The 27,697-nt window shown below is 47.7% G+C and overlaps 2 protein-coding genes and 1 long non-coding RNA gene across 4 annotated transcripts in view; 1 reads left to right on the top strand and 2 right to left on the bottom strand.

Annotated features, from left to right (window-relative positions):
• The window catches only part of LOC140355693 (uncharacterized), a 28,010-nt gene extending 27,343 nt beyond the window's left edge, over positions 1-667 (bottom strand). Inside the window, exon 1 of the mRNA XM_072440350.1 lies at positions 442-667. Within this exon, the coding sequence (XP_072296451.1) occupies positions 442-667 (226 nt within the window). The remainder of the gene's footprint in view (positions 1-441) is intronic.
• Positions 668-8,602: 7,935 nt separating this feature from the next.
• The window catches only part of LOC140355928 (NACHT, LRR and PYD domains-containing protein 3-like), a 143,353-nt gene continuing 124,258 nt past the window's right edge, over positions 8,603-27,697 (bottom strand). Inside the window, 4 exon segments of the mRNA XM_072440585.1 lie at positions 8,603-9,218; positions 15,467-15,513; positions 15,599-15,769; positions 17,460-17,627. Of these exon segments, the coding sequence (XP_072296686.1) occupies positions 8,641-9,218; positions 15,467-15,513; positions 15,599-15,769; positions 17,460-17,627 (964 nt within the window). The 3' untranslated portion in view covers positions 8,603-8,640.
• The window catches only part of LOC140355930 (uncharacterized), a 47,508-nt gene continuing 42,681 nt past the window's right edge, over positions 22,871-27,697 (top strand). For both annotated transcript variants that reach the window (XR_011926043.1, XR_011926044.1), the window contains exons 1-2: positions 22,871-22,987; positions 24,582-24,611. This is a non-coding gene — a long non-coding RNA (uncharacterized lncRNA). The remainder of the gene's footprint in view (positions 22,988-24,581; positions 24,612-27,697) is intronic.

Here is a 27,697-nt window from a genome sequence, read left to right as displayed (position 1 = left end):
AATAAAACTGATTCTGATGACGTGGTGAGGGGCCCCCAAATTTTTTTTCGCTTAGGGCCCCCTGAAGGCTTGGGCCGGCCCTGCTCACACCAGTACTTTTGGTGCTGTTCTGGAGGTTAAACTGGCTCCTCTGTCTGTGGATGTCTGATGGATGTTGGTCTCGTGAATGTGGAGCTCTGACGTGAGAAGACTGAGCAGCGACAGGCGAGATGACACACTGACATTAGAGGGACAGAGTTTCTAGGGCAGAGCAATAAGACGTGCTAAAGCCAATCAGGACAAGAAGGAAGCACGGCTGACACTTTACAAGAAGGAAAAGCATTGGAACACAAAGTCATCACCAGCCCATCACCATTAATCATGAACAAGCAAAGAGTTGATCACATACAGCTCAAATAAAGCAGCTGACGGCGGTGCAGTTTGCCTTCACATTCCTCTGACCTTTGGCTGCCCTGTGCTCGTGCCGCTGAGGTCCGTTCTGATCCAGGTTCAGTCCGGGTCTGTGGACCAGGTTCCCCTCGCTGCCGGCCCGCATCAGCCTCTCTCCGATACGCAGCATGCACGAGCGGTTCCCCTGGAGCTCCTTCTGCAGCAGCACGGAGCCGCTCTTCTGGGCCCGAGGGAGCCCACAGCGGGGCAGCGACGAGGAGAAGGACGGACGAGACATGGAGCTGCAGCTGGACGTCTGAGGTCTGAGGTCTGGACTGAACCAGAGCAGGCAGAGGCTTTACTCTCACTCCTCCTCCTCTCTCTATCACACTCTCTCTGTCTCTCTCTTCTGTCTGAACATGTGCCTCTGTCAAATGTCAGCAACAACAAGGACACTGCATTATCGCCATGAATGTGACTTTAAAAGACACATATTCTGCATTATTTGTATTGTTATTTTTATTTTTTTATTTTTTTTATTGATTTTGCATTTAAAAGACACCACATAGTGCACTCAAACCATCAAAGCAAGTATAATCATAAGTTACATAAACGTATACATATCTATACACACATATACCGGTACATGTACATGTTTATACACATCAGGTGCTGTAACATTGGTACCCACCACTTGACCGAGGAACCTAGCATCCCAAACTGAGGCCCACCCCAACTGGAACCAGTGTCGAGGGCAAACGCACGGGCAAGCCAACACCGGACCCCCCCCAATTAACTTCAGGGTGGCCCCGACCCATGGCCCCGACCCATGCCGGAGCCAGTACTGATCCAAAATGCGGAGCTCACAAGGGCCTTCATCCCGTGTCCAGGAATCCACTCGACCGTCCTAGAGACGGCACGGAAGTTGGGATCAAGCCTCTTACCCCGCGCCAAGCCGAAGCTGGGACTCCAGCACCGCACTATACATATACACATATACACATATACACATATACACATATACACATATACACATATACACATATACACATATACACATATACACATATACACATATACACATACACACATATACACATATACACATATACACATATACACATATACACATATACACATACACACATACACACATATACACATATACACATATACACATACACACATATACACATATACACATATACACATATACACATATACACATATACACATATACACATATACACATACACACATATACACATATACACATATACACATACACACATACACACATATACACATACACACATACACACATACACATATACACACATATACACATATACACATATACACATATACACATACACACATACACATATACACATATACACATATACACATACACACATACACATATACACACATACACACATATACACATATACACATACACACATACACATATACACATATACACATATACACATACACACATACACATATACACATATACACATACACACATACACATATACACACATATACACATATACACATATACACATACACCCCTACACACCCCCTAAAAAGGGAGGAGAGGAGAAAGGGGGAAAAAAAAAAAAATAATAATAATAATAAAAATAATAATTAAAAATAATAATTAAAAATAATAATAAAAATAATACAATACAATCATAATCATCATAATAATAAATAATAAATAAATACAAATAATAATAGTAAGTACTGTATTTTACATCTAAAAGAGGTTTTGGAGCGGCACCAATTATGTTCTTTACCTTGAGTTCCATATCTACAGTAATATCTGCTCAACATGATCCTTCAATTTATCAAGTTAAAGCACATCTACTTTAATGATTCATAAGTTTATCCCGTAAATTTAGTGATAGTTTTCTTAATCTGAAAAGCCCATGGTAATCACCTTATTCCATTCCTCTCCAAAGACAGAGGCTAGTGGGGACCAGTTTTTAACAAATGGTCCTACAGAGCCTTTCATGACGTGTGAGAGCCTCTCGGGACGTGTGAGAGCCTTTCAGGACGTGTGAGAGCCTTTCAGGACGTGTGAGAGCCTCTCGGGACGTGTGAGAGCCTTTCAGGACGTGTGAGAGCCTCTCGGGACGTGTGAGAGCCTCTCGGGACGTGTGAGAGCCTCTCGGGACGTGTGAGAGCCTCTCGGGACGTGTGAGAGCCTCTCGGGACGTGTGAGAGCCTCTCGGGACGTGTGAGAGCCTTTCGGGACGTGTGAGAGCCTCTCGGGACGCGTGAGAGCCTCTCGGGACGCGTGAGAGCCTCTCGGGACGTGTGAGAGCCTCTCGGGACGTGTGAGAGCCTCTCGGGACGTGTGAGAGCCTCTCGGGACGTGTGAGAGCCTCTGGGGACGTGTGAGAGCCTTTCAGGACGTGTGAGAGTCTCTCGGGACGTGTGAGAGCCTTTCGGGACGTGTGAGAGCCTCTCGGGACGTGTGAGAGCCTTTCGGGACGTGTGAGAGCCTCTTGGGACGTGCGAGAGCCTCTCGGGACGTGTGAGAGCCTCTCGGGGCGTGTGAGAGCCTCTCGGGACGTGTGAGAGCCTCTCGGGACGTGTGAGAGCCTCTCGGGGCGTGCGAGAGCCTCTCGGGACGTGTGAGAGCCTCTCGGGACGTGTGAGAGCCTCTCGGGACGTGCGAGAGCCTCTCGGGGCGTGCGAGAGCCTCTCGGGACGTGTGAGAGCCTCTCGGGACGTGTGAGAGCCTCTCGGGACGTGTGAGAGCCTCTCGGGACGTGCGAGAGCCTCTCGGGGCGTGCGAGAGCCTCTCGGGACGTGTGAGAGCCTCTCGGGACGTGTGAGAGCCTTTCGGGACGTGTGAGAGCCTCTCGGGATGTGTGAGAGCCTCTCGGGACGTGTGAGAGCCTCTCGGGACGTGTGAGAGCCTCTCCAGTGGCATTAAGGACATGATCTTCTCCCTCCACATAAAGATCTGGAGGTTCCTCGTCTTGCCATCTTTGTAGGATTGTTAAGCGGCTGCAAATAATAAAATTCTCAAAATATATTGATGTTTCTTCTCAGAATATGTGTCTAGTCCTAAAACAAAACAATAAGGATCTGCTGGGATATTTATGAGTCGGAGGCGTTTAATTTCTGTTCGGACACATTGCCAAAAATGTTGAACTTGGGGACAAAACCATAAGATGAGAGAATGTCCCCAAACTGTCTTCACATGATGGACACGGTGGAGCTGCAGAATCATATTTACTGTGAATAACTGTGTCACATGAAGCATATGGATTATATTGTATTGGGTTTCATAAGATGTCATTTTCTTTGCATTTAATAAAACTTGTTTCCATTTTGACTCGTCCAAATGGTCCAAAGTCATCGGTCCAAAGATTTTTACTTTTGATCAAAATGGGTTTGACAAACATACGTTTATACAAATAGCCTAAGCTTTTCTTTTTTAATTGAGCCTTAAGTCGAATAGTTTCAAGTTCATTATTATAAGGGCCATTTTTATAGAATGGAATTGAAAAGATAAAGCTTCTCATCTGTAAATATCGATAAAAATGTGTCTGTGGGGATTATATTCTAACTTAAGTTGAGAAAAAGATTGTAGGTTTCACCAGAGAAGAGCTCTTGGATCTTATACCTCCACATTTAAAGCATCTGTGTGTAGGATATGCAGATGTCCTACCCCTGTTGCCATGGTGACAGGAATGCGGGCTAGGTGTTATCTACTGCCCGTGTGGAGTTTTACGCCCCTCACAAGGAAGAGGATGTAATAGTGACAACAGAGACGCTCTGAACTTTGAAAATAACTTTTCATCAAATGACTCCTTTTGGATCACAGAGAGTAACGATCTCTCCAAGACAAACGCTAAAACGCTGAAAGACGATGCGGTTTTAGTGGTTTTAATAGACAATCATCAGATTGCAAAAATGTGTCCACCAGATGACTTTACATGTACATATTGTGATATTGTGTTTAACATGTCATTTTAACTGTTTCATAACTTGTTTTGTGGACAATTTTACCTTTTGTGCAACTCTTGTGGCTAAAGCCAGATCTCGTCTCCTTATCAGCTCTGACCCCAGCGTGCATGCTGATTGGCTGAAGCCACGGCGCCAAAACCCCCGCGGGGAAAGACAAAGGAAAGAGCAGGAGTTACAGACCAGTACCATCTGAGCTCCAGAGCGAGTTCCATCTGAGTTTCTTTCGAAGCTCGACCCTCCATCCAGGGTCCCACCAGCAAGGTCCATGAGGCCTTGGGAGCAGGCCTCGGGCCTAGTTAGCGTGAGCGATGCTACGCTATGGGACAAAGACTTTTCCAAGAGAAGCTAATGTTCCCTCCCGGAACTAAGAAACCTGTGCCCGTTTTTAAAAACGTGATTGATGCTGCATCACGCAAAATCAAGCAAGGACCTTTTGCAACTTTTTCAAGTCCACAGCCTTTTACCAGCCACATCTGTGGAGCAGCACGACGGCCTTTTCATTCAGGAACGCCTCAGAGCCAAGGAGAACGCCTCAGAGCCAAGGAGAACGCCTCAGAGCCAAGGAGAACGCCTCAGAGCCAAGGAGAACGCCTCAGAGCCAAGGAGAACGCCTCAGAGCCAAGGAGAACGCCTCAGAGCCAAGGAGAACGCAGATCGCAGAACCGATCCAGTCCTTCTTTGGCCAGACAACGTCAGAGCCCTTGGACCCCACGCAGGCCCTTGGACCCCACGCAGGCCCTTGGACCCCAAGCAGGCCCTTGGACCCCAAGCAGGCCCTTGGACCCCACGCAGGCCCTTGGACCCCAAGCAGGCCCGTCTCCTCAGGATCACAGCTTCTGGTTCCGTTCGTATGAATGCACCTCACAGGCTGAATTTCATCTGAGAGTTAACTCTAACACACACCTAGATAGATCTAGAACCATCATGTCTCGTGTTTTCCATCTGTTATCGACTCATTTGCATATTCCTGATTCATATTTATCTGTTTAATTCTTTGGTCATTAAATCTTCATAACCCACATTTGGTTAAGTGTTCCTTCATTTCCAGAAAAGGGGTCAATGTCACGGTTACGTTCTCAAACCTTTAGATCAACGAGCAAATTAATTTCTAATTAATTAATTAATCTAGATATCTGATTTTAGAGTTGTTAAATTGCCGATTATCCGGCTGGTGCCCCATTCTTCTCTTAAAAATACGATTCAAACTTACCCACATTCAGGCAGTGTGTCATGTTTGAATTCTTGAGCAATTCTTTAATCAATATCTACCTTGAATGCCCCGCCCCCTTTACAAGTGGGTGGACATTCATAACCTTACAGTACTTGTACTAGTATGTTACCCTACATGTGCATGACACTGGAAGATCAGGATTATCATAAATTGGTGCTAAAAATGAATATTGCTCCACTCTTCTGAAGTGTCCGCGCACATTTTGCCAAGTTTTGCGGGTATTTTTCACAACAACATTATCATTTAGCCCTTTTATCAAGGAATTATTATTAATAAACGGTACGGCTGAGAGTTCTGTATTTAGTCCCAGCGCTTCAAGATCCAAATATGAAGAGTCAGTATCATTTCTAATCCATTCTAGTATATATTTAATTTGGGCTGCCCAGAAGTAGTATTTTATGTTTGGTAATGCTAATGCTAAGCCTAATGCTAAGCCTAATGCTAACCCTAATGCTAAGCCTAATGCTAAGCCTAATGCTAACCCTAATGCTAACCCTAATGCTAACCCTAATGCTAACCCTAATGCTAAGCCTAATGCTAAGCCTAATGCTAAGCCTAATGCTAACCCTAATGCTAAGCCTAATGCTAAGCCTAATGCTAACCCTAATGCTAACCCTAATGCTAACCCTAATGCTAACCCTAATGCTAAGCCTAATGCTAAGCCTAATGCTAAGCCTAATGCTAACCCTAATGCTAAGCCTAATGCTAACCCTAATGCTAACCCTAATGCTAACCCTAATGCTAAGCCTAATGCTAAGCCTAATGCTAAGCCTAATGCTAACCCTAATGCTAACCCTAATGCTAAGCCTAATGCTAACCCTAATGCTAAGCCTCCTTTGTCAACTGGTAATTGTAGTTTTTCTAACTTCAGTCTCGGGCGTTTCCAAAGAAATTTCCTGATTCGTTGGTGAATTGACTTAAAAAATATTTCAGGAACATGATGAGGTAAAAGCTGCATTGATATAGCAATCTTGGCAAGATGTTCATTTTAATGACGGCAACTCTCCCGGTATATATATTTGTATTGTTATTTGCCTTTAAACATGTTCTTGTACCTTACTTTTGCATCGCTTTAGAACTTAAAATAATATACTTACAAATAAGGAGTTATTACAACAAAGAAACACTCACAGTCTAATCACATTTTTTAATTCAAGCTTGTAAACCAGAACTCTTTGTGAAAATCAGGTCAAAACGACACAAGTGTATTACTGATCTGAACAATTCAAGTGTATAAATCCCGTCTGAAGCGTCCTGGTGACGTGCACCAGCAGCTTGTACTGGCTGCTCTGGTGGTGCAGTGACAGCCTCATCAGCAGCTCAGAGGTTCAAACCTCACAGAAGACACTTTGTCAAATACATAAATACTTTGTTGGTTTATTGCTGGGTTTCAGAGGACATTAGAAGAATAAAACTCTTTATAAAACCATCAAACTGTTTGAATCATTCACATGATTTTTACAATGCTGAATGTGAATTATTTTGATATTTCACATTTGATAGACGCATTGTCACAGAATGTACTTTTATCAGTGATATTGTCAGATCTGGAGATGATGCTGTTACAAGGCTAAATATTGTGTAGTATTTGAAATGACTTTCTCTTTGTTTGAAACACACGATTGGAGGAGATGACAAGGCTTTTTTACACTTCCTCTGGTGAAAGTTTGTTCATGTAAACCAGAGCTCCTCACCTTGTTCTACAGTCACTTACCACATGCTGCAAGGTTCATGACTCCAATTCTGTTTATTGAAATACATCACATCAGAAGCTTTTTACAATCGAAAAAAACTTTGCCAAAATGAAATGTAAAGTGTCTAAACCAGACTTTGAGAAACGTATTCACGCGTTTGTCTCCAGATTAGACACTGAACACTGTTTAACACGCTTTGTGTTTTTGTTTTTTACCGTCGCCTCCGAGACGACCGCTGTTGTGATTTTGGCCGTTACAAAAATAAATTGAATTGAAAATTATAAAACGACTGTTACGGCTGCTCAATGAGTTCATCCAGAACGCTGCTGCTCAGGTCCTGACTAGAACCAGGAAGTACCATGACATTAGTCCTGTGCTCAGGGACCGGCCTCCTGCTGGTGCCAGAGTCAGGACTAAACATGGACCGGCCTCCTGCTGGTGCCAGAGTCAGGACTAAACATGGAGCGGCCTCCTGCTGGTGCCAGAGTCAGGACTAAACATGGACCGGCCTCCTGCTGGTGCCAGAGTCAGGACTAAACATGGACCGGCCTCCTGCTGGTGCCAGAGTCAGGACTAAACATGGAGCGGCCTCCTGCTGGTGCTAGAGTCAGGACTAAACATGGACCGGCCTCCTGCTGGTGCCAGAGTCAGGACTAAACATGGACCGGCCTCCTGCTGGTGCCAGAGTCAGGACTAAACATGGGCCGGCCTCCTGCTGGTGCCAGAGTCAGGACTAAACATGGAGCGGCCTCCTGCTGGTGCCAGAGTCAGGACTAAACATGGACCGGCCTCCTGCTGGTGCCAGAGTCAGGACTAAACATGGACCGGCCTCCTGCTGGTGCCAGAGTCAGGACTGAACATGGACCGGCCTCCTGCTGGTGCCAGAGTCAGGACTAAACATGGACCGGCCTCCTGCTGGTGCCAGAGTCAGGACTAAACATGGACCGGCCTCCTGCTGGTGCCAGAGTCAGGACTAAACATGGAGCGGCCTCCTGCTGGTGCCAGAGTCAGGACTAAACATGGACCGGCCTCCTGCTGGTGCCAGAGTCAGGACTAAACATGGAGCGGCCTCCTGCTGGTGCCAGAGTCAGGACTAAACATGGACCGGCCTCCTGCTGGTGCCAGAGCCAGGACTAAACATGGGATGTTGATGACTGGTTTAGATTTTTCTCTCTTGTTCTGTTTTATTGAGTTCATTTGATCCTGTGTTTGTATTTCTTTATTAAACATTAAACTTCATTTCTGTGGCTCTCGTGTTCCTCCTCCTGCTGCATTTAGAACGTCCACAGCACAGACTCAAGATCTTCATGAAGAATAAAGAGAAGCTGAAATATTTATGATGTAAAAGAGTCACAGAGGTCCACCAGGGGGCGCTCTCCTCAGATCCACCACAGACACAGAGTCACCTTCAAACCACAGACTAAACCCAGGAAACAGAGGCTCAGAGAAGGAGGAGCTGGAGGTGTGGAGGAGGAACAGTTTTCCATCAGAGAGAACCTGATAGAAGGACAGAGATCCAGCCTCAGAGTCCAGGAACACAGACACTCGACCTGAGGAGGAGGAGGAGGAGGAGGAGGAGGGGAGGTATGTTCGTCTGTTGTTGTGATAGAAATAGTAACGTCCATTATAGATGCTCAGACTCCAGGACTGATCATTTTCTCCAAACTCACTCTCCTCTCTCTTTCCTCTTCGTCTCTTTCCTCTGTAACTCACTGCTACATTAATGCCCCTCCTCCCCCTCCAGTGCACCTCCCAGTAACAGCGCCCCCTCAGGCCAGTGCTGCTCATGACCTGACCCCAGTCTGTAAATCTGTCCTCATGATGTGGACGCTGCTGCTCCTCTGTCGTCATGGTAACTGTCCGTTTGTCCTCAGACAGTTTGAGTCTTCTGTGAGCTGTGTTTGGATCCAGAGAGAACTCACAGGAATCTGAGGACACAAACACATGACATGTTTAGGATTGTAGCTCTGTCAAACTGTTCTAATCATTTAGAGACTTGTTTATAATATTTGACCTGCATCAGTTATAAAACTATGACATTTGTACATTTCATTACAAACATGTTGAATACATGTGGAATATTCTGGTCTTTATCATATTTGATAAACACAAATGTAGATTCATAAAAGTAAAAGCTCATTTTATTGTTTTCAAGAATGAACTGAAGTCTTTTTATACATTTATAAAAAGAATTGTACTGGAGCCTTAAGACTTCAGAGAAAATATTGAGCTGAATGAACGTCCTCTTGTCTGAATGTTGTTTATGTTATTTATGATTCTTTTCTATCGTTCTGAAGCTGCTTGGATTGTTCAGTCTAAATCAACTTTTATTGTCACTTTGAATATTCAAATCAAAGTTTGGGGTAAAAAGGCTAAATTAAAGCTCAATCTTTCTTTTTGATTGTAAGAAACATCAATGTTCAGTCTCGTCACAAGTCGTATAAATGACATAAAGTGTGACATAAGTTACATCAATTATGACGTCATCAAAACAGCAAAAACACAAAAGTCAAATATAAAAGGAAACAATCATAGAAAATAATAAAATACAGATTTAGGGCAAATGTTTCATATCTTTGATGTTTTTATAAATGCTTTAAGTTCAATGAGGGAAATATTGATCCTGGAGTGATTTTGAAAATGTTGCTTTTATGGATATCAAACTTTCCAAGTGGTAGAATTAGATTTACAATACGCTTCATAGATTTAATGTTTATTTCTGTGCATGTTATAATATCTTTTGTCTTTGAATAAAGTTGTAGTGAGTTTGAACAGAAAAATAGCTGGTCACATGGTTCAAAATGTGAAGGTTTATGACATAAATCAAAGAGATGATGGACAGTTTGAGTTTGTCACAGAATGTACTTTTATCAGTGATATTGTCAGATCTGGAGATGATGCTGTTACAAGGCTAAATATTGTGTAGTATTTGAAATGACTTTCTCTTTGTTTGAAACACACGATTGGAGGAGATGACCAGGCTTTTTTACACTTCAATGGATTTGTTCCAAAAAGACTTCCTCTGGTGAAAGTTGCTTTGGCTCGTCAGTCACTTCATTATTATTTTGTGCATTTTGGATCCTCTCCTTGAACCGACACCTTAAGGTGGTGGAGGGGTTTGAGGGCCCGAATGATCCCGGGAGCTATGTTGTCGGGGGCTTCAAGCCCCTGGTCGGGTCTCCCAAGGCAAACAGGTCCTAGGTGACGGGTCAGACAAAGATCGGTTCAGAAGCCCCCTATGATGAGTAAAAGAACAAGGCCGGTTACGTCGCCCGGATCGGCGTCACCGGGGCCCCATCCTGGAGCCAGGCCTGGGATGGGTGCTCCATGGGGAGCGCCTGGTGGCCGGGTCTTACCCCACGGGGCCCGGCCGGGCACAGCCCGAAAGAGCGACGTGGGGCCGCCCTCCCGTGGGCCCACCACCCGCAGGAGGATCCATAAGGGGCCGGTGCAGAGAGATCTGGGCGGCAGTCGACGGCAGGGGCCTCGGCGACCAGATCTCCAGACACAGAGACTAACTCTGGGGACAGGAATGTCACCTCGCTGGGGGGGAAAGAGCCTGAGCTTGTGCGGGAGGTTGAGCGATACGACTAGATATAGTCGGCCTCACATCCACGCACAGTTTGGGCTCTGGAACCATGTCCTCGAGAGGGGCTGGACGCTCCACTTCTCTGGTGTTGCCCGCGGGGAGAGGCGGCGGGCTGGTGTGGGCTTATAGCCCCTCAGCTCAGCCGCCACGTGTTGGAGTTTACCCCAGTGAACGAGAGGGTCGCGTCCCTCCGCCTTTGGGTGGGGGACAGGTCTCTCACTGTTGTGACGGCCTACGGGTCGAAATGCAGTGCAGAGTACCCAGCCTTCTTGGAGTCCTTGGGAGGGGTACTGGACAGTGCACCGACCGGGGACTCCGTTGTTCTACTGGGGGACTTCAACGCCCACGTGGGCAATGACAGTGACACCTGGAGAGGGGTGATCGGGAAGAACGGCTTCCCCGATCTGAACCCGAGCGGTGTTCAGTTATTGGACTTCTGTGCTAGCCACGGATTGTCCATAACGAACACCATGTTCAAGCACAAGGGTGTTCATCAGTGCACATGGCACCAGGACACCCTAGGCCGGAGGTCAATGATCGACTTTGTTGTCGTGTCATCAGACCTCCGGCCGCGTGTCTTGGACACTCGGGTGAAGAGAGGGGCAGAGTTGTCAACCGATCACCACCTGGTGGTGAGTTGGATCCGCTGGCGGAGGAGGAAGCCGGGAGGAGTTCGGGGAGGCCATGGACGAGGACTATCGGTCGGCACCAAAAAAATTCTGGCAAACCGTCCGGCGCCTCAGGAGGGGGAAGCAGTGCCTCACCAACACCGTTTACGGTGCGGGTGGAGGCCTGCCGTCGGACGGTGGAAGGAATACTTTGAGGATCTCCTTAATCCCTCAGTCACGTCTTCCGAAGAGGAAGTAGAGACCGGGGACTTGGAGGCTGGCTCATCCATCACCCAAGCTGAAGTCACTGAGGTTGTTCGCAAACTCCTCGGTGGCAGGGCTCCTGGGGTGGATGATATCCGCCCTGAGTACCTAAAGTATCTGGATGTTGTAGGACTGTCTTGGTTGACACGTCTCTGCAACATCGCGTGGCGGTCGGGGACCGTGCCTCTGGACTGGCAGACCGGGGTGGTGGTCCCTCTGTTCAAGAAGGGGGACCGGAGGGTGTGTTCCAACTACAGAGGGATCACACTCCTCAGCCTCCCGGGTAAGGTCTATTCCAAGGGACTGGAGAGGAGAATCCGACCGATAGTCGAACCTCGGATTAAGGAGGAGCAGAGTGGTTTTCGTCCCGGTCGTGGAACACTGGACCAGCTCTATACTCTCCATCGGGTGCTCGAGGGCTCATGGGAGTTTGCCCAACCAGTCCACATGTGCTTTGTGGATCTGGAGAAGGCTTTCGACCGTGTCCCTCGGGGTGTCCTTTGGGGGGTGCTCCGGGAGTACGGGGTCCGGGGCCCTTTGCTCAGGGCTGTCCGGTCCCTGTATGACCGGAGCAGGAGCTGTGTTCGCATTGCCGGCAGTAAGTCAGACCTGCTCCCAGTGCATGTTGGAGCCCGCCAGGGCTGCCCTTTGTCACCGGTTCTGTTCATAATTTTTATGGGCAGAATTTCTAGGCGCAGTCAGGGGTCAGAGGGTGTCCGGTTTGGGGACCACAGGATCTCATCTCTGCTGTTTGCAGACAATGTTGTCCTGATGGCTCCATCAAACCCGGACCTGCAACATGCACTGGGACGGTTTGCAGCCGAGTGTGAAGTGGCTGGGATGAGAATCAGCACCTCCAAATCCGAGGCCATGGTTCTCGACCGGAAAAAGGTGGGTTGCCCTCTCCAGGTGGGTGGGGAGTCCTTGCACCAAGTGGAGGGGTTCAAGTATCTCGGGGTCTTGTTCAGGAGTGAGGGAAGGATGGAGCGTGAGATCGACAGGCGGATCGGTGCAGCGGCTGCAGTGATGCAGTCGCTGCATCGACCGTTGTGGTGAAGAGGGAGCTGAGCCGAAAGGCAAAGCTCTCGATTTACCGGTCGGTCTACGTTCTGACCTCACCTATGGTCATGAGCTTTGGGTAGTGACCGAAAGAACAAGATCGCGGATACAAGCGGTCGAAATGAGTTTCCTCCGCCGTGTGGCTGGGCGCTCCCTTAGAGATAAGGTGAGGAGCTCGGCCACACGGGGGGAGCTCGGAGTAGAGCCGCTGCTCCTCCACGTCGAGAGGAGCCAGCTGAGGTGGCTCGGGCATCTGTTCCAGATGCCTCCTGGGCGCCTCCCTCGGGAGGTGTTTCAGGCATGTCCCACCGGGAAGAGGGCCCGGGGAAGACCCAGGACACGCTGGAGAGACTATGTCTCTCGGCTGGCCTGGGAACGCCTCGGGATCCCCCCGGAGGAGTTAGAGGAAGTGTCTGGGGAGGAGGAAGTCTGGGAGTCCCTGCTCAGACTGCTGCCCCCGCGACCCGGCCCCGGATAAAGGGGCAGAAAATGGATGGATGGATTTTGGATCTGTTCCATTTAATGATGATGTTTTTAGTTTGTACTTTTCTGACATTTTACATGTGATTTTAAAAGATGATGTTTATCCTGTTGGAAAGATTTAACAACAGATTTGAAATATTTATATTTAATGAAGTGGCCCTGTCGTGGCCCTGTCGTGGCTCTGACGTGGCCCTGTCGTGACCCTGTCGTGACCCTGTCGTGGCCCTGACGTGGCCCTGTTATGGCTCTGTCGTGGCCCTGTCATGGTCCTAACGTGGCCCTGTCGTGGCTCAGAAAATGGCCCCGTCGTTGCCCTGTCGTGAATCTGTCACTGCCCTGTCATAGCTCTGACGTGGCCTTGACGTGACCCTGTCACAGCTCTGACGTCGCCCTGACGTGGCCCTGTCGTGGCTCTGGCGTGGCTCAGAAGTGGCCCTGACGTGGCCCTGTCGTGGCCCTGACATGGCTCTGTCGTGGCCCTGTCGTGGCTCAGAAGTGGCCCTGGCGTGGCTCAGAAGTGGCCCTGTCGTAGCCCTGTCGTGGCCCTGTCGTAGCCCTGTCGTGGCTCAGAAGTGGCCCTGGCGTGGCTCAGAAGTGGCCCTGACGTGGCCCTGTCGTGGCCCTGACGTGGCTCTGTCGTGGCCCTGACGTGGCCCTGTCGTGGCTCTGTTGTGGCCCTGATGTGGCCCTGACGTGGCTCTGGCCCTGTCTTGGCCCTGTCTTGACTTTGATCTGTCGTGGCCCTGACGTGGCTCTGACGGGGCCCTGTCGTTGCCCTGTTGTGTCCCTGTCGTGGCCCTGACGTGGCCCTGACGTGGCCATGTCGTGGCCATGTCGTGGCCCTGACATGGCCCTGTCGTGGCCCTTTCGTGGCCCTGACGTGGTCCTGACGTGGCCCTGTCGTGTCCCTGACGTGACTCTGTCGTGGCCCTGACGTGGCCCTGTCATGGCCCTGTCCTGGCCCTGACGTGGCTCTTAAGTGGCTCAGATGTGGCCCTGTCGTGGCCCTGACGTGACTCTATCGTGGCCCTGTCGTGGCCCTGAATTTGCTCAGACGTTGCCCTGTCGTGGCCCTGTCGTGGCCCTGTCGTGGCCCTGTCGTGGCCCTGTCGTGGCCCTGTCATGGCCCTGTCGTGGCCCCGTCATGGCCCTGACGTGTTCCTGTCGTGGCCCTGTAATGGCCCTGTCGTGGCTCAGAAGTGGCCCTGTCTTGGCCCTGTCGTGGCCCTGTCTTGGCTCTAATGTGGCCCTGTCATGGCCCTGACGTGGCTCTAATGTGGCCCCGTCATGGCCCTGACGTGGCCCTGACGTGTTCCTGTCGTGGCCCTGTAATGGCCCTGTCGTGGCTCAGAAGTGGCCCTGTCTTGGCCCTGTCGTGGCCCTGTCTTGGCTCTAATGTGGCCCTGTCATGGCCCTGTCGTGGCCCTGACGTGGCCCTGTCGTTGGTCTGACGTGGCCCTCTCGTGGCCCTGTCGTGGCTCAGAAGTGGCCCTGTCTTGGCTCTAATGTGGCCCTGTCGCGGCCCTGTAATGGCCCTGACGTGGCTCTACTGTGACCCTGTTGTGGCCCTGTCGTGGCTCTAACATGACCCTGTCGTGGCCCTGTCTTGGCCCTGTCTTGGTTCAGAACTGGCCCTGTTGTGGCTCAGACGTGGCCCTATCGTGGCCCTGTCGTTGCCCTGTCGTGGCTCAGAAGTGGCCCTGACTTGGCCCTGTCTTGGCCCTGACGTGGCCCTGTTGTGGCTCTGAAGTGGCCCTGTCGTGGCTCTGAAGTGGCCCTGTCGTGGCCCTGTCGTGGCCCTGTCGTGGCCCTGTCGTGGATCTAACGTGGCCCTGTCATGGCTCTAACGTGGCCCTGTCGTGGCCCTGACGTGGCCTTGTCGTGGCTCAGAAGTGGCCCTGTCGTGGCTCAGAAGTGGCCCTGTCGTGGCCCTGTTGTGGCTCTGAAGTGGCCCTGTCGTGGCCCTGTCGTGGCTCAGAAGTGGCCCTGTCGTGGCTCAGAAGTGGCCCTGACGTGGCTCTGTCGTGGCCCTGTCGTGGCCCTGTCGTGGCTCTGTCGTGGCGCTGCCGTGGCCCTGACATGTTCCTGTCGTGGCCCTGTCGTGACTTTGATGTGACTCAAACGTGGCCCTGACGTGGCCCTGTCGTGGCCTGAATGAAATACAGGGACTCACACTTCCTCAGACCTGGGACCATCCACTGCTCTCCAGCAGGATCCAACCTGAAACACACAAGTCCAGTTTAGACCAGACCACAGACCCAGACCTGGACCAACCATGGACCAGAGACTGAACCAGGACCCAGACCTGAGAGAGTCCAGGGGGCAGTGGGGGTCGTCCCGTAGAGCGGTCAGGAGCTCTGCTGAGGGTCCTGGATGGTTGTAGCTCAGGTCTAACTCTGTCAGATGGGAGTGGGAGGAGCTTAGAGCTGAGGCCAGAGCAGCCCCGCCCCTTTCTGAGACCAGACATCCAGACAACCTAAAGACACACAGCATTACACTCATGTGGACACAAGGGACAGCATTACACTCATGTGGACACAAGGGGCAGCATTACACTCATGTGGACACAAGGGACAGCATTACACTCATGTGGACACAAGGGACAGCGTTACACTCATGTGGACACAAGGGACAGCATAACACTCATGTGGACACAAGGGGCAGCGTTACACTCATGTGGACACAAGGGACAGCGTTACACTCATGTGGACACAAGGGGCAGCGTTACACTCATGTGGACACAAGGGACAGCGTTACACTCATGTGGACACAAGGGGCAGCGTTACACTCATGTGGACACAAGGGACAGCATAACACTCATGTGGACACAAGGGACAGCGTTACACTCATGTGGACACAAGGGGCAGCGTTACACTCATGTGGACACAAGGGACAGCATAACACTCATGTGGACACAAGGGACAGCGTTACACTCATGTGGACACAAGGGGCAGCGTTACACTCATGTGGACACAAGGGACAGCATTACACTCATGTGGACACAAGGGACAGCGTTACACTCATGTGGACACAAGGGACAGCGTTACACTCATGTGGACACAAGGGACAGCGTTACACTCATGTGGACACAAGGGACAGCATTACACTCATGTGGACACAAGGGGCAGAGTTACACTCATGTGGACACAAGGGACAGCATTACACTCATGTGGACACAAGGGACAGCGTTACACTCATGTGGACACAAGGAACAGCGTTACACTCATGTGGACACAAGGGACAGCATTACACTCATGTGGACACAAGGGGCAGCGTTACACTCATGTGGACACAAGGGGCAGCGTTACACTCATGTGGACACAAGGGACAGCGTTACACTCATGTGGACACAAGGGGCAGCGTTACACTCATGTGGACACAAGGGGCAACGTTACACTCATGTGGACACAAGGGGCAGCGTTACACTCATGTGGACACAAGGGGCAGCGTTACACTCATGTGGACACAAGGGACAGCGTTACACTCATGTGGACACAAGGGACAGCATTACACTCATGTGGACACAAGGGGCAGCGTTACACTCATGTGGACACAAGGGGCAGCGTTACACTCATGTGGACACAAGGGACAGCGTTACACTCATGTGGACACAAGGGACAGCGTTACACTCATGTGGACACAAAGGGCAGAGTTACACTCATGTGGACACAAGGGGCAATGTTACACTCATGTGGACACAAGGGGCAGCGTTACACTCATGTGGACACAATGGACAGCGTTACACTCATGTGGCCACAAGGGACAGCGTTACACTCATGTGGACACAAGGGGCAGCGTTACACTCATGTGGACACAAGGGGCAGCGTTACACTCATGTGGACACAAGGGACAGCGTTACACTCATGTGGACACAAGGGACAGAGTTACACTCATGTGGACACAAGGGACAGCGTTACACTCATGTGGACACAAAGGGCAGAGTTACACTCATGTGGACACAAGGGGCAATGTTACACTCATGTGGACACAAGGGGCAGCGTTACACTCATGTGGACACAAGGGACAGCGTTACACTCATGTGGCCACAAGGGACAGCGTTACACTCATGTGGACACAAGGGGCAGCGTTACACTCATGTGGACACAAGGGACATCGTTACACTCATGTGGACACAAGGGGCAGAGTGCATCATGGGAGCGTCTCACCTGAGAGTCTCCAGTCTGCAGGGGGCGCTCTTCAGTCCAGAACACAGCAGCTCCACTCCTGAGTCCTGGAGGTCGTTGTGAGACAGATCCAGGAGTGTGAGACTGGAGGAGCTGAGGACTGAGGCCAGAGGACCACAGCTGTGAGAGGACAGTCCACAGGCGAGAAGACTGAGGACAGAGAGGGACATTAGAGACAAGAACCATGACACAAGAGTTTAAAGTGCAGATGATTTTCATGTTTCTCTAATTCTGACTCAGTTGGTCCCTGTAGTTAAATTAATCATATGTTGAGTCTTTAACATATAAATATATATATTTAACATATATAGAGAGAGAGCAGGAGACATGAGTCTGGAGCGTTTCCTAGACAACAGAAATAGAAATGGAGCTGGAGGACGTCCTTGGCGTTCTGAACGTGATACAGAGAATCTCGATGTAGTGTTTGGATAGAACATGATACAACTGTTTATGTTTTTGTGCAGCATTTTAACTGTTCAGACAAATCTGGAGCCAAAACAAAAAGAGTTTTACAAATAAAGTCTTGCTCAACATAATCAAATGATTTGTAAAAGTCCAGAAAAAGAATGAGTCTTTGTCAATATATTCAGAGTGATGGATTCAATCAAAATCAGTCTCATATTTGAGCCTTTTGGCCATGAATCCAGTTTATGTTTCATTTATTATTTCATTTAAACTGTTTTCATTCAAGTATTTGAGATAGAATTTTGTCATCAATATTTCACAATGTTTTTGTCTCCAGTTTCCAACATAAAGAGATCTTTGCCTGGTTTGGGAATAAGACAGATTGTTCTCTGCTTCAGACTTGTTCACATTTCTTCTCTCTCAAAACTAAAGTGAAAAAGCTCCAAAAGTCTCTTTTCAACTCGGATCCAAAAGTGCAGATAAAATTCCACTGTGAGACGTCACATCCAGGGGATTTAGCCTTTTTCACTGATTGAACTGCTTCAGACAGTATTTGTGTCATAAATATTGGTCAAATGCGTCTGACTCACACATAGTTATGGACTAATAATCACAAAACAAGTCATGGATCTCACATTAAACAAAAACAAACTAATTATTCATCTTTTTGCCTGTTATGGAGCTCTTTTTCCAGCTCAAGCTAAGCTAAGCGGCTAACGTTAGTGACTTTACAGCTAAGGCTTTATTCAACAGTGGTTTCTTCATAATCTGGGCTGGACAGAGCTTTTTTTAAACAGCTCTTTTGCTTCATTCAGTCGTGTTGTGTTCAGGTAAAGACCTGTCGCTGTGGTTTTTTCACACTCTCGCAATGCATTGTGGTCTCTATTGACCGCTCTAGTGACCAGCGCTGGACACTGCTTTTAAAATGGTTTCACCTTTCACTTAAATGGCGTGATCCTTAAATAGCGCCCTCTGTAGGAAAAAGTGTGGACCTTCAGATGCACTGACACTTATTCTGACAGTTTAAACAATCATTTAACAAACTGAAGGTGTTATCAGGAATTATTATTTGTCAAATCATAATCATAATCAATTTACTGGATTTTGGCCCTTGTTAACATTATGGTTGCCAGGCAACAGTTGTGGAATCATCTCTACATACGTCACATCTGTTGCTCATGTCCAACCAGGAAGTGACATTATAAACATCAGAATGGTCAAATTGGAGAAAAACAGACTAAATGTTGAGTCAAATCTTAAATATAATCATGTTCACTATGTTTATGTGAAAAGTATAATCTGACCTGTCATGTGCACTTTAAATACAGTCTGGACTCACAGGACTTTGGTGGAGGCTTTGATCACCGGCAGCAGACCCAGGAGAGCTGTCTCTGAGGCCCCATATTCCCTCAGGTCAAACTCCTCCAGGTCTGAGTCTGAGGACAGTAAAATGAAGGACAAAGCTGACCACTGAGCAGGAGAACTTATCCTGGAGAGACGTTCTCCTCTCATGTTCTCCTGTATCTCCTTCATCAGACTGAGGTCGTTCAGCTCGTTCAGACAGTGGAGCAGGTTCAGACTTCTCTCTGCAGACAGACCCTTTTCATTCAGCTTCTCTTTGATGTACTTTACTGTCTCCTGATTGGTCCCTGAGCTACTTCCTGTCTGTGTTAGCAGACCCTGCAGCAGGCTCTGATTGGTCGACAGAGACAGCCCCAGAAGGAAGCGCAGGAACAGGTCCAGGTGTCCGTTTGGACTCTGTATGGCCTGGTCCACAGCAGAGCAGTAGAAGTCTGCCTCAGACTCAGGACTCTCAGAGGAGTGTGGTGGTGACAGCAGGTTCTCTCCAGAGCTGAAGAAGGTCTGATGGACGTGAAGAGCAGCCAGAAACTCCTGCACACTCAGATGGATGAAGCAGTAGACCTTGTCCTGGTACAGGCCTGGCTCCTCTCTAAAGACCTGTGTGAACACTCCGGAGCACACTGAGGCCGCTGCAGCGTCCAGCCCACACTCGCTCAGGTCAAACTCGTAGAAGATCAAGTTTCCTTTCTGCAGCTGCTCAAAGCCCAGTTTTCCCAGAGACCGCACCATCTCCCTGGTCTCTGGAGTCCAGTGAAGGTCTGCCCCTGATCCATGGTGATACTTCATGTTCTGGACTTTGGCCTGCACCACCAGGAAGTGAACGTACATCTGTGTGAGAGTCCGGGGCAGCTCTGGTCCCTCTGTTTGTTCCAGAAGCTTCTGTATAACTGTGGAGAGGATCCAGCAGAAGACCGGGATGTGGCACATGATGTGGAGGCTGCGGATGCTCTTGATGTGGGAGATGACGGCAGTGGCCTCGTCTCTGAACCTCTTCCTGAAGTACTCTTCCTTCTGCGGGTCGGTGAACCCTCGCACTTCTGTCACCATGGAGATGCACTCAGCAGGGATCTGATTGGCCGCCGCGGGGCGCGTGGTTATCCAGATGCGTGCGGAGGGAAGCAGGCTCCCCCTGATAAGGTTTACCAGCAGCACGTCCACTGAGACGGACTCTGTGGGGTCGCTCAGGACCCGGGTTCGGCTGAAGTCCAGAGGAAGTCTGCACTCGTCCAGACCGTCAAAGATGAAGAGCACCTGGAGCTGTTGGAAGCTGCAGAGATCTTTGGATGGACTGAAGAAGTGGTGCAGCAGCTCCACCAGGCTGAACTGTCTCTCTCTGAACACATTGAGCTCTCTGAAAGTGAACGGGAACAGCAGCTGGAGCTCCTGGTGGGCCCTGCCTTCAGCCCAGTCCAGACTGAACTTCTGAGTCAGCACTGTTTTCCCCACGCCGGCCACGCCCTTCGTCAGCACCGCTCTGATTGGTGCTTTTGTCTCTTTTCTCGTTAGTTGCTTGGTCTGGTCTTCTCTTACTGGCCAAAGTCCAGCAAAAATATTTTTGAATATTAAAAGTGGTGTCTTTATTCTGTTCTTCTGTTCTGTTTGAATCGGGCAGTTGTGGTCAGGCTGTTTAAAGATGTCTTCACATGTGATGGTGGTCTCTGGAGCGGCCGCTCTCCTGGACGCACTCTCCATGTGTCTGACCTCGTGTTCCTGGTTGACCTCTGAGGCTCCGCCCTCTGTGATGTAGAGCTCTGTGTAGATCTGGGTCAGGGAGGCGGAGTCTCCTGCTTTGGCCACACCCTCAAACACACAGCTGAACTTCTGCTGCAGATGAGACTTCAGTTTATCTCCACAAACTCCAACAGTGTTTCCTGAATAAAGACACAAACAACTGTCAACTCAAGCTCCTTCTGATTTGTGAAAACTTCTTCTTCACTAAAATGTCAAATGATCTACTTTTAATTGTAAAGTTAAACAGATCAGAGCCTGGAGCTGTTCCTCAGATGGACAGTAACAGAGTTCTTACTGTCCTGCAGGCGCTGGGCCAGCTGCTCCTGGTCCATCCTCCTCAGGAAGTCCAGGGTGATGTTCAGAACCGCCTCTCTGCTGCTCGGCTCCTCCCCCTCACTCTCAGAGCATTCTGGGTAATCTGAGGCCAGGAGCCTGTGGAGCCTCTGCAGCTGCTCTTTGACAAAAGTCAGGACGTCCTCCTCCAGACGCTGGAACAGAACAATAAGAGAATAGTTTGAGTCACAGAGAGAACCTGAGGAGCGCCCCAGAGAACCCCACACATGCTGCGGCCGTGGGATACTCACCCTGAAGATGGCGTCCAGCTGCTCCTTTGGGACTGGCTCCCTGTAAAACAATAAAATCATCATCATTATTTGTTTCAGACTCATGGCCCATAAAAGAACACAATAAGACAGGAGACAAGAATAAAAGTGTCCTAAAAGACAGCTCAGTGTTTGATAAAGAGCAGTGATACTGAACAGCACTAAACCTGGGACTCACCAGCATCGCCACCAGAGAGTTCAGAGACTCATTTAGGCCACACATGAATTTATACATCAGGTTTGTCATGAGAGTGTGAAAAGTGTTGACAAGAGCCTGACAGAACAGGAGCCTGGCACTACTGGCCCTGGGCTTTTTCACCAGCATTCTGAGTCAAGTCAAGTTTATTTGTAGAGCACCTTTCATGCACACAGACAACTCAAAGTGTTTCACACAGAAAACAAGCACAAACATTTAGGACAGAGAGTGACTTATAACTTGTGTGTTCTCAGACTGCTTCATGTTAAATCACGTGCAGAGGCAGAAGAACCCTGGAGTTCACTTGAGAGGGAACTGTTTGAAAAGAACTACAGTATTCCAATAGAAGAGTTTGAGGAATGATTGTGCTCCTTGTTTCATGTGTTCAGGGGCTTTTAAGTGTTGGACAAAAGGTGAATTGGAGATAATTAATTCATTATGAATTTACAGCTTTTCTGTAACTATAGTAACTGAGAGTTTTAGAAGAGAAGTAATACATATGTGAGCTGAAGATGAGTCGTCAGAGGATTATATTAACTGTCTATCTTGTCTTTTAATGACTGTATTTTAAAATGTTAATGTTTAATCAAATAATCACTTTCTAAGCTACTGTGCATGAGGGTGTTTTATTCTGAAAAGCACAATAGCCTTTCCCAGTATAAATGCAACAGTAGCGGGTGTAAAAATACAACTCTTAATGTAAGATACTGTCCACATGCATCAGTAAGAAGCAGTTCTCTCATCACTGTAAGTTTACTGCAGATTTACAGCATTCTACATTCTGCTCTTTACCGTATAGAAACACTACTTTTTCTTACAGTGTGAGGGTTCTTTGGTCAAATGCAGCTGAAAAACAATGTGAATCATAAATCCAAATCCATCATCTACAGTGGTCCAGTTGTTAGACTCTGATGTGTTCAGTCCTGGTTCAGAACAGATGATTCTCTGAGACTCTGTACAATCTGTAGAAGACCCTGTGATCCTGTCCCACCTGAACTCATCTGTCTCACACTGAGAGCAGCTCCATTCAAACACAGGATCACTGTTTGCACTGATGAAGGATGAGCAGCAGGTGGCGCTGTCCTGAGAACATGTCCAGAGCTCTGGAGGAAGCAGCTCTTACCTCTGGTCTTCAGGAGGAGCTTCTTTAAATAATGGAGGAAGACCCTTAGAGCGGTCACTTTTCAGAGACAGAGAGCTGGGAGCAGGTCCAGGTCTGGGTCCAGGTCTGGGTTTAGACCCGGGGCCAGGTCCAGGTGGGTCCATGTTGTAGGAGCTGGAATCAGAAGAAGAGTCCATTTGAACAGAACATACAGAGATGTCTCTGATGTTCAGGAGGATTCCAGGACAAAACTACTGACACGACTTATACTAGAGCTCTGGAACGTCTGAGGAGAAGAACGTACACTTTACTTGACATTATTATCATGAGTATAAACTTATTAGTGACTCATTAATCTTGTGGGTTCATGACATCATAAACAAACCAAAGTTCCACAGGTAAAAATAGTCAAACTCACACATTTGTACAATAGTTCCTCCTGTTCCACTGAGTCACACATGAGAGCTTTACTTCTGGCTCTTCTTTTCTCTCATTTGTCATTTTCAGGTAAAACAATGAAATACAGTTTAGCAGCTCAAGGTCGAGCAGCAAATGGTGTAAATGACAGAATAGGAGTGATTGTTTCACAGCTTGTGGATAAAAGCAGTTTTTCAGTCTCTTGGTCTTGAACAGTGTGAATGGTCAGTCTGAAGGAAGAAGGGCAGGAAATAGTCCATGTCCAGGGGGGAGTGGCCCCTGTAGATGTGACTGGACTTTAAAAAAACACTTTTTCTACTTATTTTTCTAAGGACAGGGACCCTGGGACATTTGTCTAAGGACACGGGGACCATGCAACATTAGTCTAAGGACACGGGACACTGGGACATTTGTCTAAGGACACGGGACCTTGGGACATTTGTCCAAGGACACGGGATGCTGAGACAAATTATCTAAGGACAGGGGACCCTGGGACATTTGTCTAAGGACACGGGACGCTGGGACATTTGTCTAAGGACACGGGATGCTGGGACATTTGTCTAAGGACACGGGACGCTGGGACATTTGTCTAAGGACACGGGATGCTGGGACATTGGTCTAAGGACACGGACGCTGGGACATTTGTCTAAGGACATGGGATGCTGGGACATTTGTCTAAGGACACGGGACGCTGGGACATTTGTCTAAGGACACGGGATGCTGGGACATTTGTCTAAGGACACGGGACGCTGGGACATTTGTCTAAGGACACGGGATGCTGGGACATTTGTCTAAGGACACGGACGCTGGGACATTTGTCTAAGGACATGGGATGCTGGGACATTTGTCTAAGGACACGGGACTCTGAGACATCTGTCTAAGGACATGGGACATGCTTTATTACAAGGGTGCACGGTTGCAGAGCGGTTAGCGCTCTTGCCTCCTATGAAGGAGAAAATGGGTTTGATTCCTGTGTCTTTATGTCTAAGTCTGACCCTCTGGAGCACATGAACATGACAAAGCAGGAAAGAAGATCAACTTGAAGAACGTGTTTGATTGAGGAGGCAGTCGTACAGTAACAGCCCCACTCACTTTGTCTCTGTTTATCAGAGTGAAAAGAACTGTTCAGATGTCTCACCTCTGGTCTTCAGGACCAACTTCTTTAAAGTTTAGAGGAAAGTCTTTGGACCAGTCACTTTTCAGGGACAGAGAGCTGGGAGCAGGTCCAGGTCCAGGTCCAGGTCTGGGTCCAGGTCTGGGTCCAGGTCCAGGTCCAGGTCCTGGTCCAGGTCTGGGTTTAGACCCGGGGCCAGGTCCAGGTGGGTCCATGTTGTAGGAGCTGGAATCAGAAGAAGAGTCCATTTGAACAGAACATACAGAGATGTCTCCTGTTTAGAAGCTCTGTTCTCCAGATGTGGAGTTACTGTGTCTCCCTCTGCTGGTCACATGACCACATTACACTCAACTGCCTGTCACTTTGTACAAATATTCTACCTCCTTAATAGTGTATTATAAATGATTAGACTGTGATTAAAGCGGGACTATATAAAGACCTTTAAAGTCTGTAAACAAATACATTCTAAATTCCTGAACGGAGCAAAAGTTTCAGTGGAACATAATGTGATTTCACTGGAGAAACTGGGATTAACCTCAGAATATCACAAAATATGACAAATCCAGGTGTTTGAGTCAAAGTGAAAGCCTCAGAGACGTGTGAGTGACATCAGAGCTGCTTTAAACACATTTAACACTGGATTTTACAGATTACGAAAGACAAATGTATTGTTTTTAACCTAAACTAGTTGTAATCAAATACTTGAGCTGGTATGAACCAAAACCATGTTTAAAAGAGTCGACACCAGGTCCCAACAGGAGGCTTCAAACCTGTTTTACTGGATTCATATGTCAGACTTTTCTAAACATGTCGTCTAGTTTTAGACTTTAGACTTTATTGTTCCTCAGGGGAAATTTTTTTCCACAAACACAGAAGTCGTTTGACAAAAGCACAAACAGACTAAATGTCTTTAGTTTGACATGTTGAAGGTTCTAATGTGACTTCCTGGTTGGACAGATGTGACATACATTTATTTATCATTTATTTAAACAGAGGAAACTCAAAGAGAGAAACTCTTTTGGTGACGACCCGTCAAGTTAAATACAGACTAAATAAACACAGGATTTACAGATAAAATGACAATAAAACCTTCACTGAAACAATCAAAGACATTAAAGGAACACATAAAAACACAACTACACATACGATATGGGATAAAATCATGCAAAGCAAGAGCACTGGCATTGTGGGTAATCTTTTACCCGTTTGAATTAATTCAAAGGCAAACGATTATTTCATTTAAATAGTCCATTGTTCCATTATTTCATGTGTTAATCATAAGAAATACTCACTGCGTCAGCGTCGTCTCTGAACAGCTTTACTTTGACTTCCAACAGTCACGTGACCTGCACCGCACCTGTCTCTGTGACAGGTGTAGTGGCAGGTTTTTCCGGTTTGTTTTTAACACTTTGTTTCCCGTAGTCTATATTAGACAGGAAAGGACAGAGTGAAATGGGGCTGAGAGAAGGGAGGACATGCAGTAACTTGTCTGAGTCGGGATTTGAACTGGCGACGCTGCGGCTGCACTTAGAGCCTGGCATATGTGCTGAGCCTTAACCACTCCACCACCGGGCAGCACTTTCAGCTGATTTTGGATCAATAAAAACACCTGTGATTGAATAAACTCAGGACAGTTTAAAGCTTCACTGTGTTAAAAACTTTACTTTGATTATTTTCACTGTTAAAAACATAAATAAAGTCAGTGTTTGATCTATGAATTCATACGGATAATTGTATTTGTATTTTGTAAATGTTCAGCTGGAGTTTTGTGCTGATTTACGTAGTATAATTTAACTTTTAATAAATTAAAGGGGCTAATGTGTTACAGTTTGTACAGTTCTCTTGAACTGGCTCCACTTTAGCAGCATCTTTAGAGTTGATTTCCTCTGTTTGATTGTGTTTTAAAGGAGGTGTTTTGGTGCCGTTTGGACACAGGACTCACCTTCATTTCCATCTCAAACAGGTTTGTGATCAGATCTTTCTTCTAACGCTGTTCATGGCTTTATTTGTCACACGTTTTGGACACTTGTTTTATCGGCCTAAATGACGTGGTTTCAAACGGTTTGTCGAGAGTGGAAAGGAGCACGACATTATTTACAACTGAAGCATTCATTTAATTACAACATCTAGAAATGATGAGGTGAATGAACAAAGTCATGAATGAGGTTTCCATCTTAAAGGCACGGTACGTCGCCTGCTGTGAGGTCACAACAAGTCAATCCATGAATCACAACTGAGCCAGTGTTGAAATAGTCATGAACTGATTGACTCATCCAATAATCGTTAACTGCTCCATAACGAGCCACGAGCTGAAAAAAGAGCTTTTATGGCTCGGCCTGAACAGTAATTACACCAAAATGATGAAAGAATGTGTCAATGTTGATGTTTTGGGTCAAAATGACGTCCTGGAGCTTCATTTCAGCTTCATTGGGTCAAATTTTGGGCCTTTCTCGACGTAAACAACGAATCGATGAATCAAAAAAGAACGTCTGGATGAAGTGATGAGCAAAATGATGATTTCTTGCAGCCCTACTGCACTCTTACTGTTGTAGAAAAGCTCCTCCAATCACAGCTGAACCTGTGCTGAAGCTGCTCTCTGATTGGACCATCGTCTCTTGTGAAGAAAACGTCCAATTCTAACATCAACTTGTCCTTTAGGTCATGTTTCTGTCCTGAAGAATAAATGACTCTTACAGTTGTTTCCAGTCAAGGCTTTATTTGATGTGAACATGCTTACCTCGTATCTGGGCACAAAGATAGATCATGTTTGTGCACATTCATCATCTTACTCTTCCTTTTCCCGTCTGTCACATGGTTATAATCTATGAGTCCCGTAAATCCTTCACCTTCTATTTTGCACCTTTGAAATGACAATATTGAGCTGAAACGAGGCGATGAAAGAAACTAATGCTCTGACTTCCAGTTGAGAGAGAGCAGCGGATTTCTCGACATTTGTGCCAAACCTTTTACAGGACGCTGCCAAATCCTGCCAGTGTCACAGAGGAAAAACCAAAGTGGAGAACAAAGTCAACTGAGCAGCTTCAATCAAAGTCTGAACTGGACCTGGTCGCTGTGTTTTTCATCAGGTCCAAGATGGAGCTGGAACCAGAATGAATAAGGAGACAATAGCTCCAGGTTTGAGCAGAACGAAGCTGAGATGAAAGCAAAGCAAAAGCAGCTCTAATCTCTGTCCTGGACTGAGCCAGAACTAAACCAGGTCCAAAGATGCTCCAGGTTCATCTCAAGCCTTTCTTAGTGTTTTGTCCAAAGAACCAATCAAATGTGTCGAAT

Source organism: Eucyclogobius newberryi, unplaced genomic scaffold, assembly GCF_026437365.1.
Source record: "Eucyclogobius newberryi isolate DKJ021-1_F unplaced genomic scaffold, fEucNew1.0.hap1 SCAF_12, whole genome shotgun sequence".
NCBI lineage: Eukaryota > Metazoa > Chordata > Actinopteri > Gobiiformes > Gobiidae > Eucyclogobius > Eucyclogobius newberryi.
Note: the sequence above shows the minus strand (reverse complement) of the source record. Positions and strands in the feature narration are given on the sequence as shown.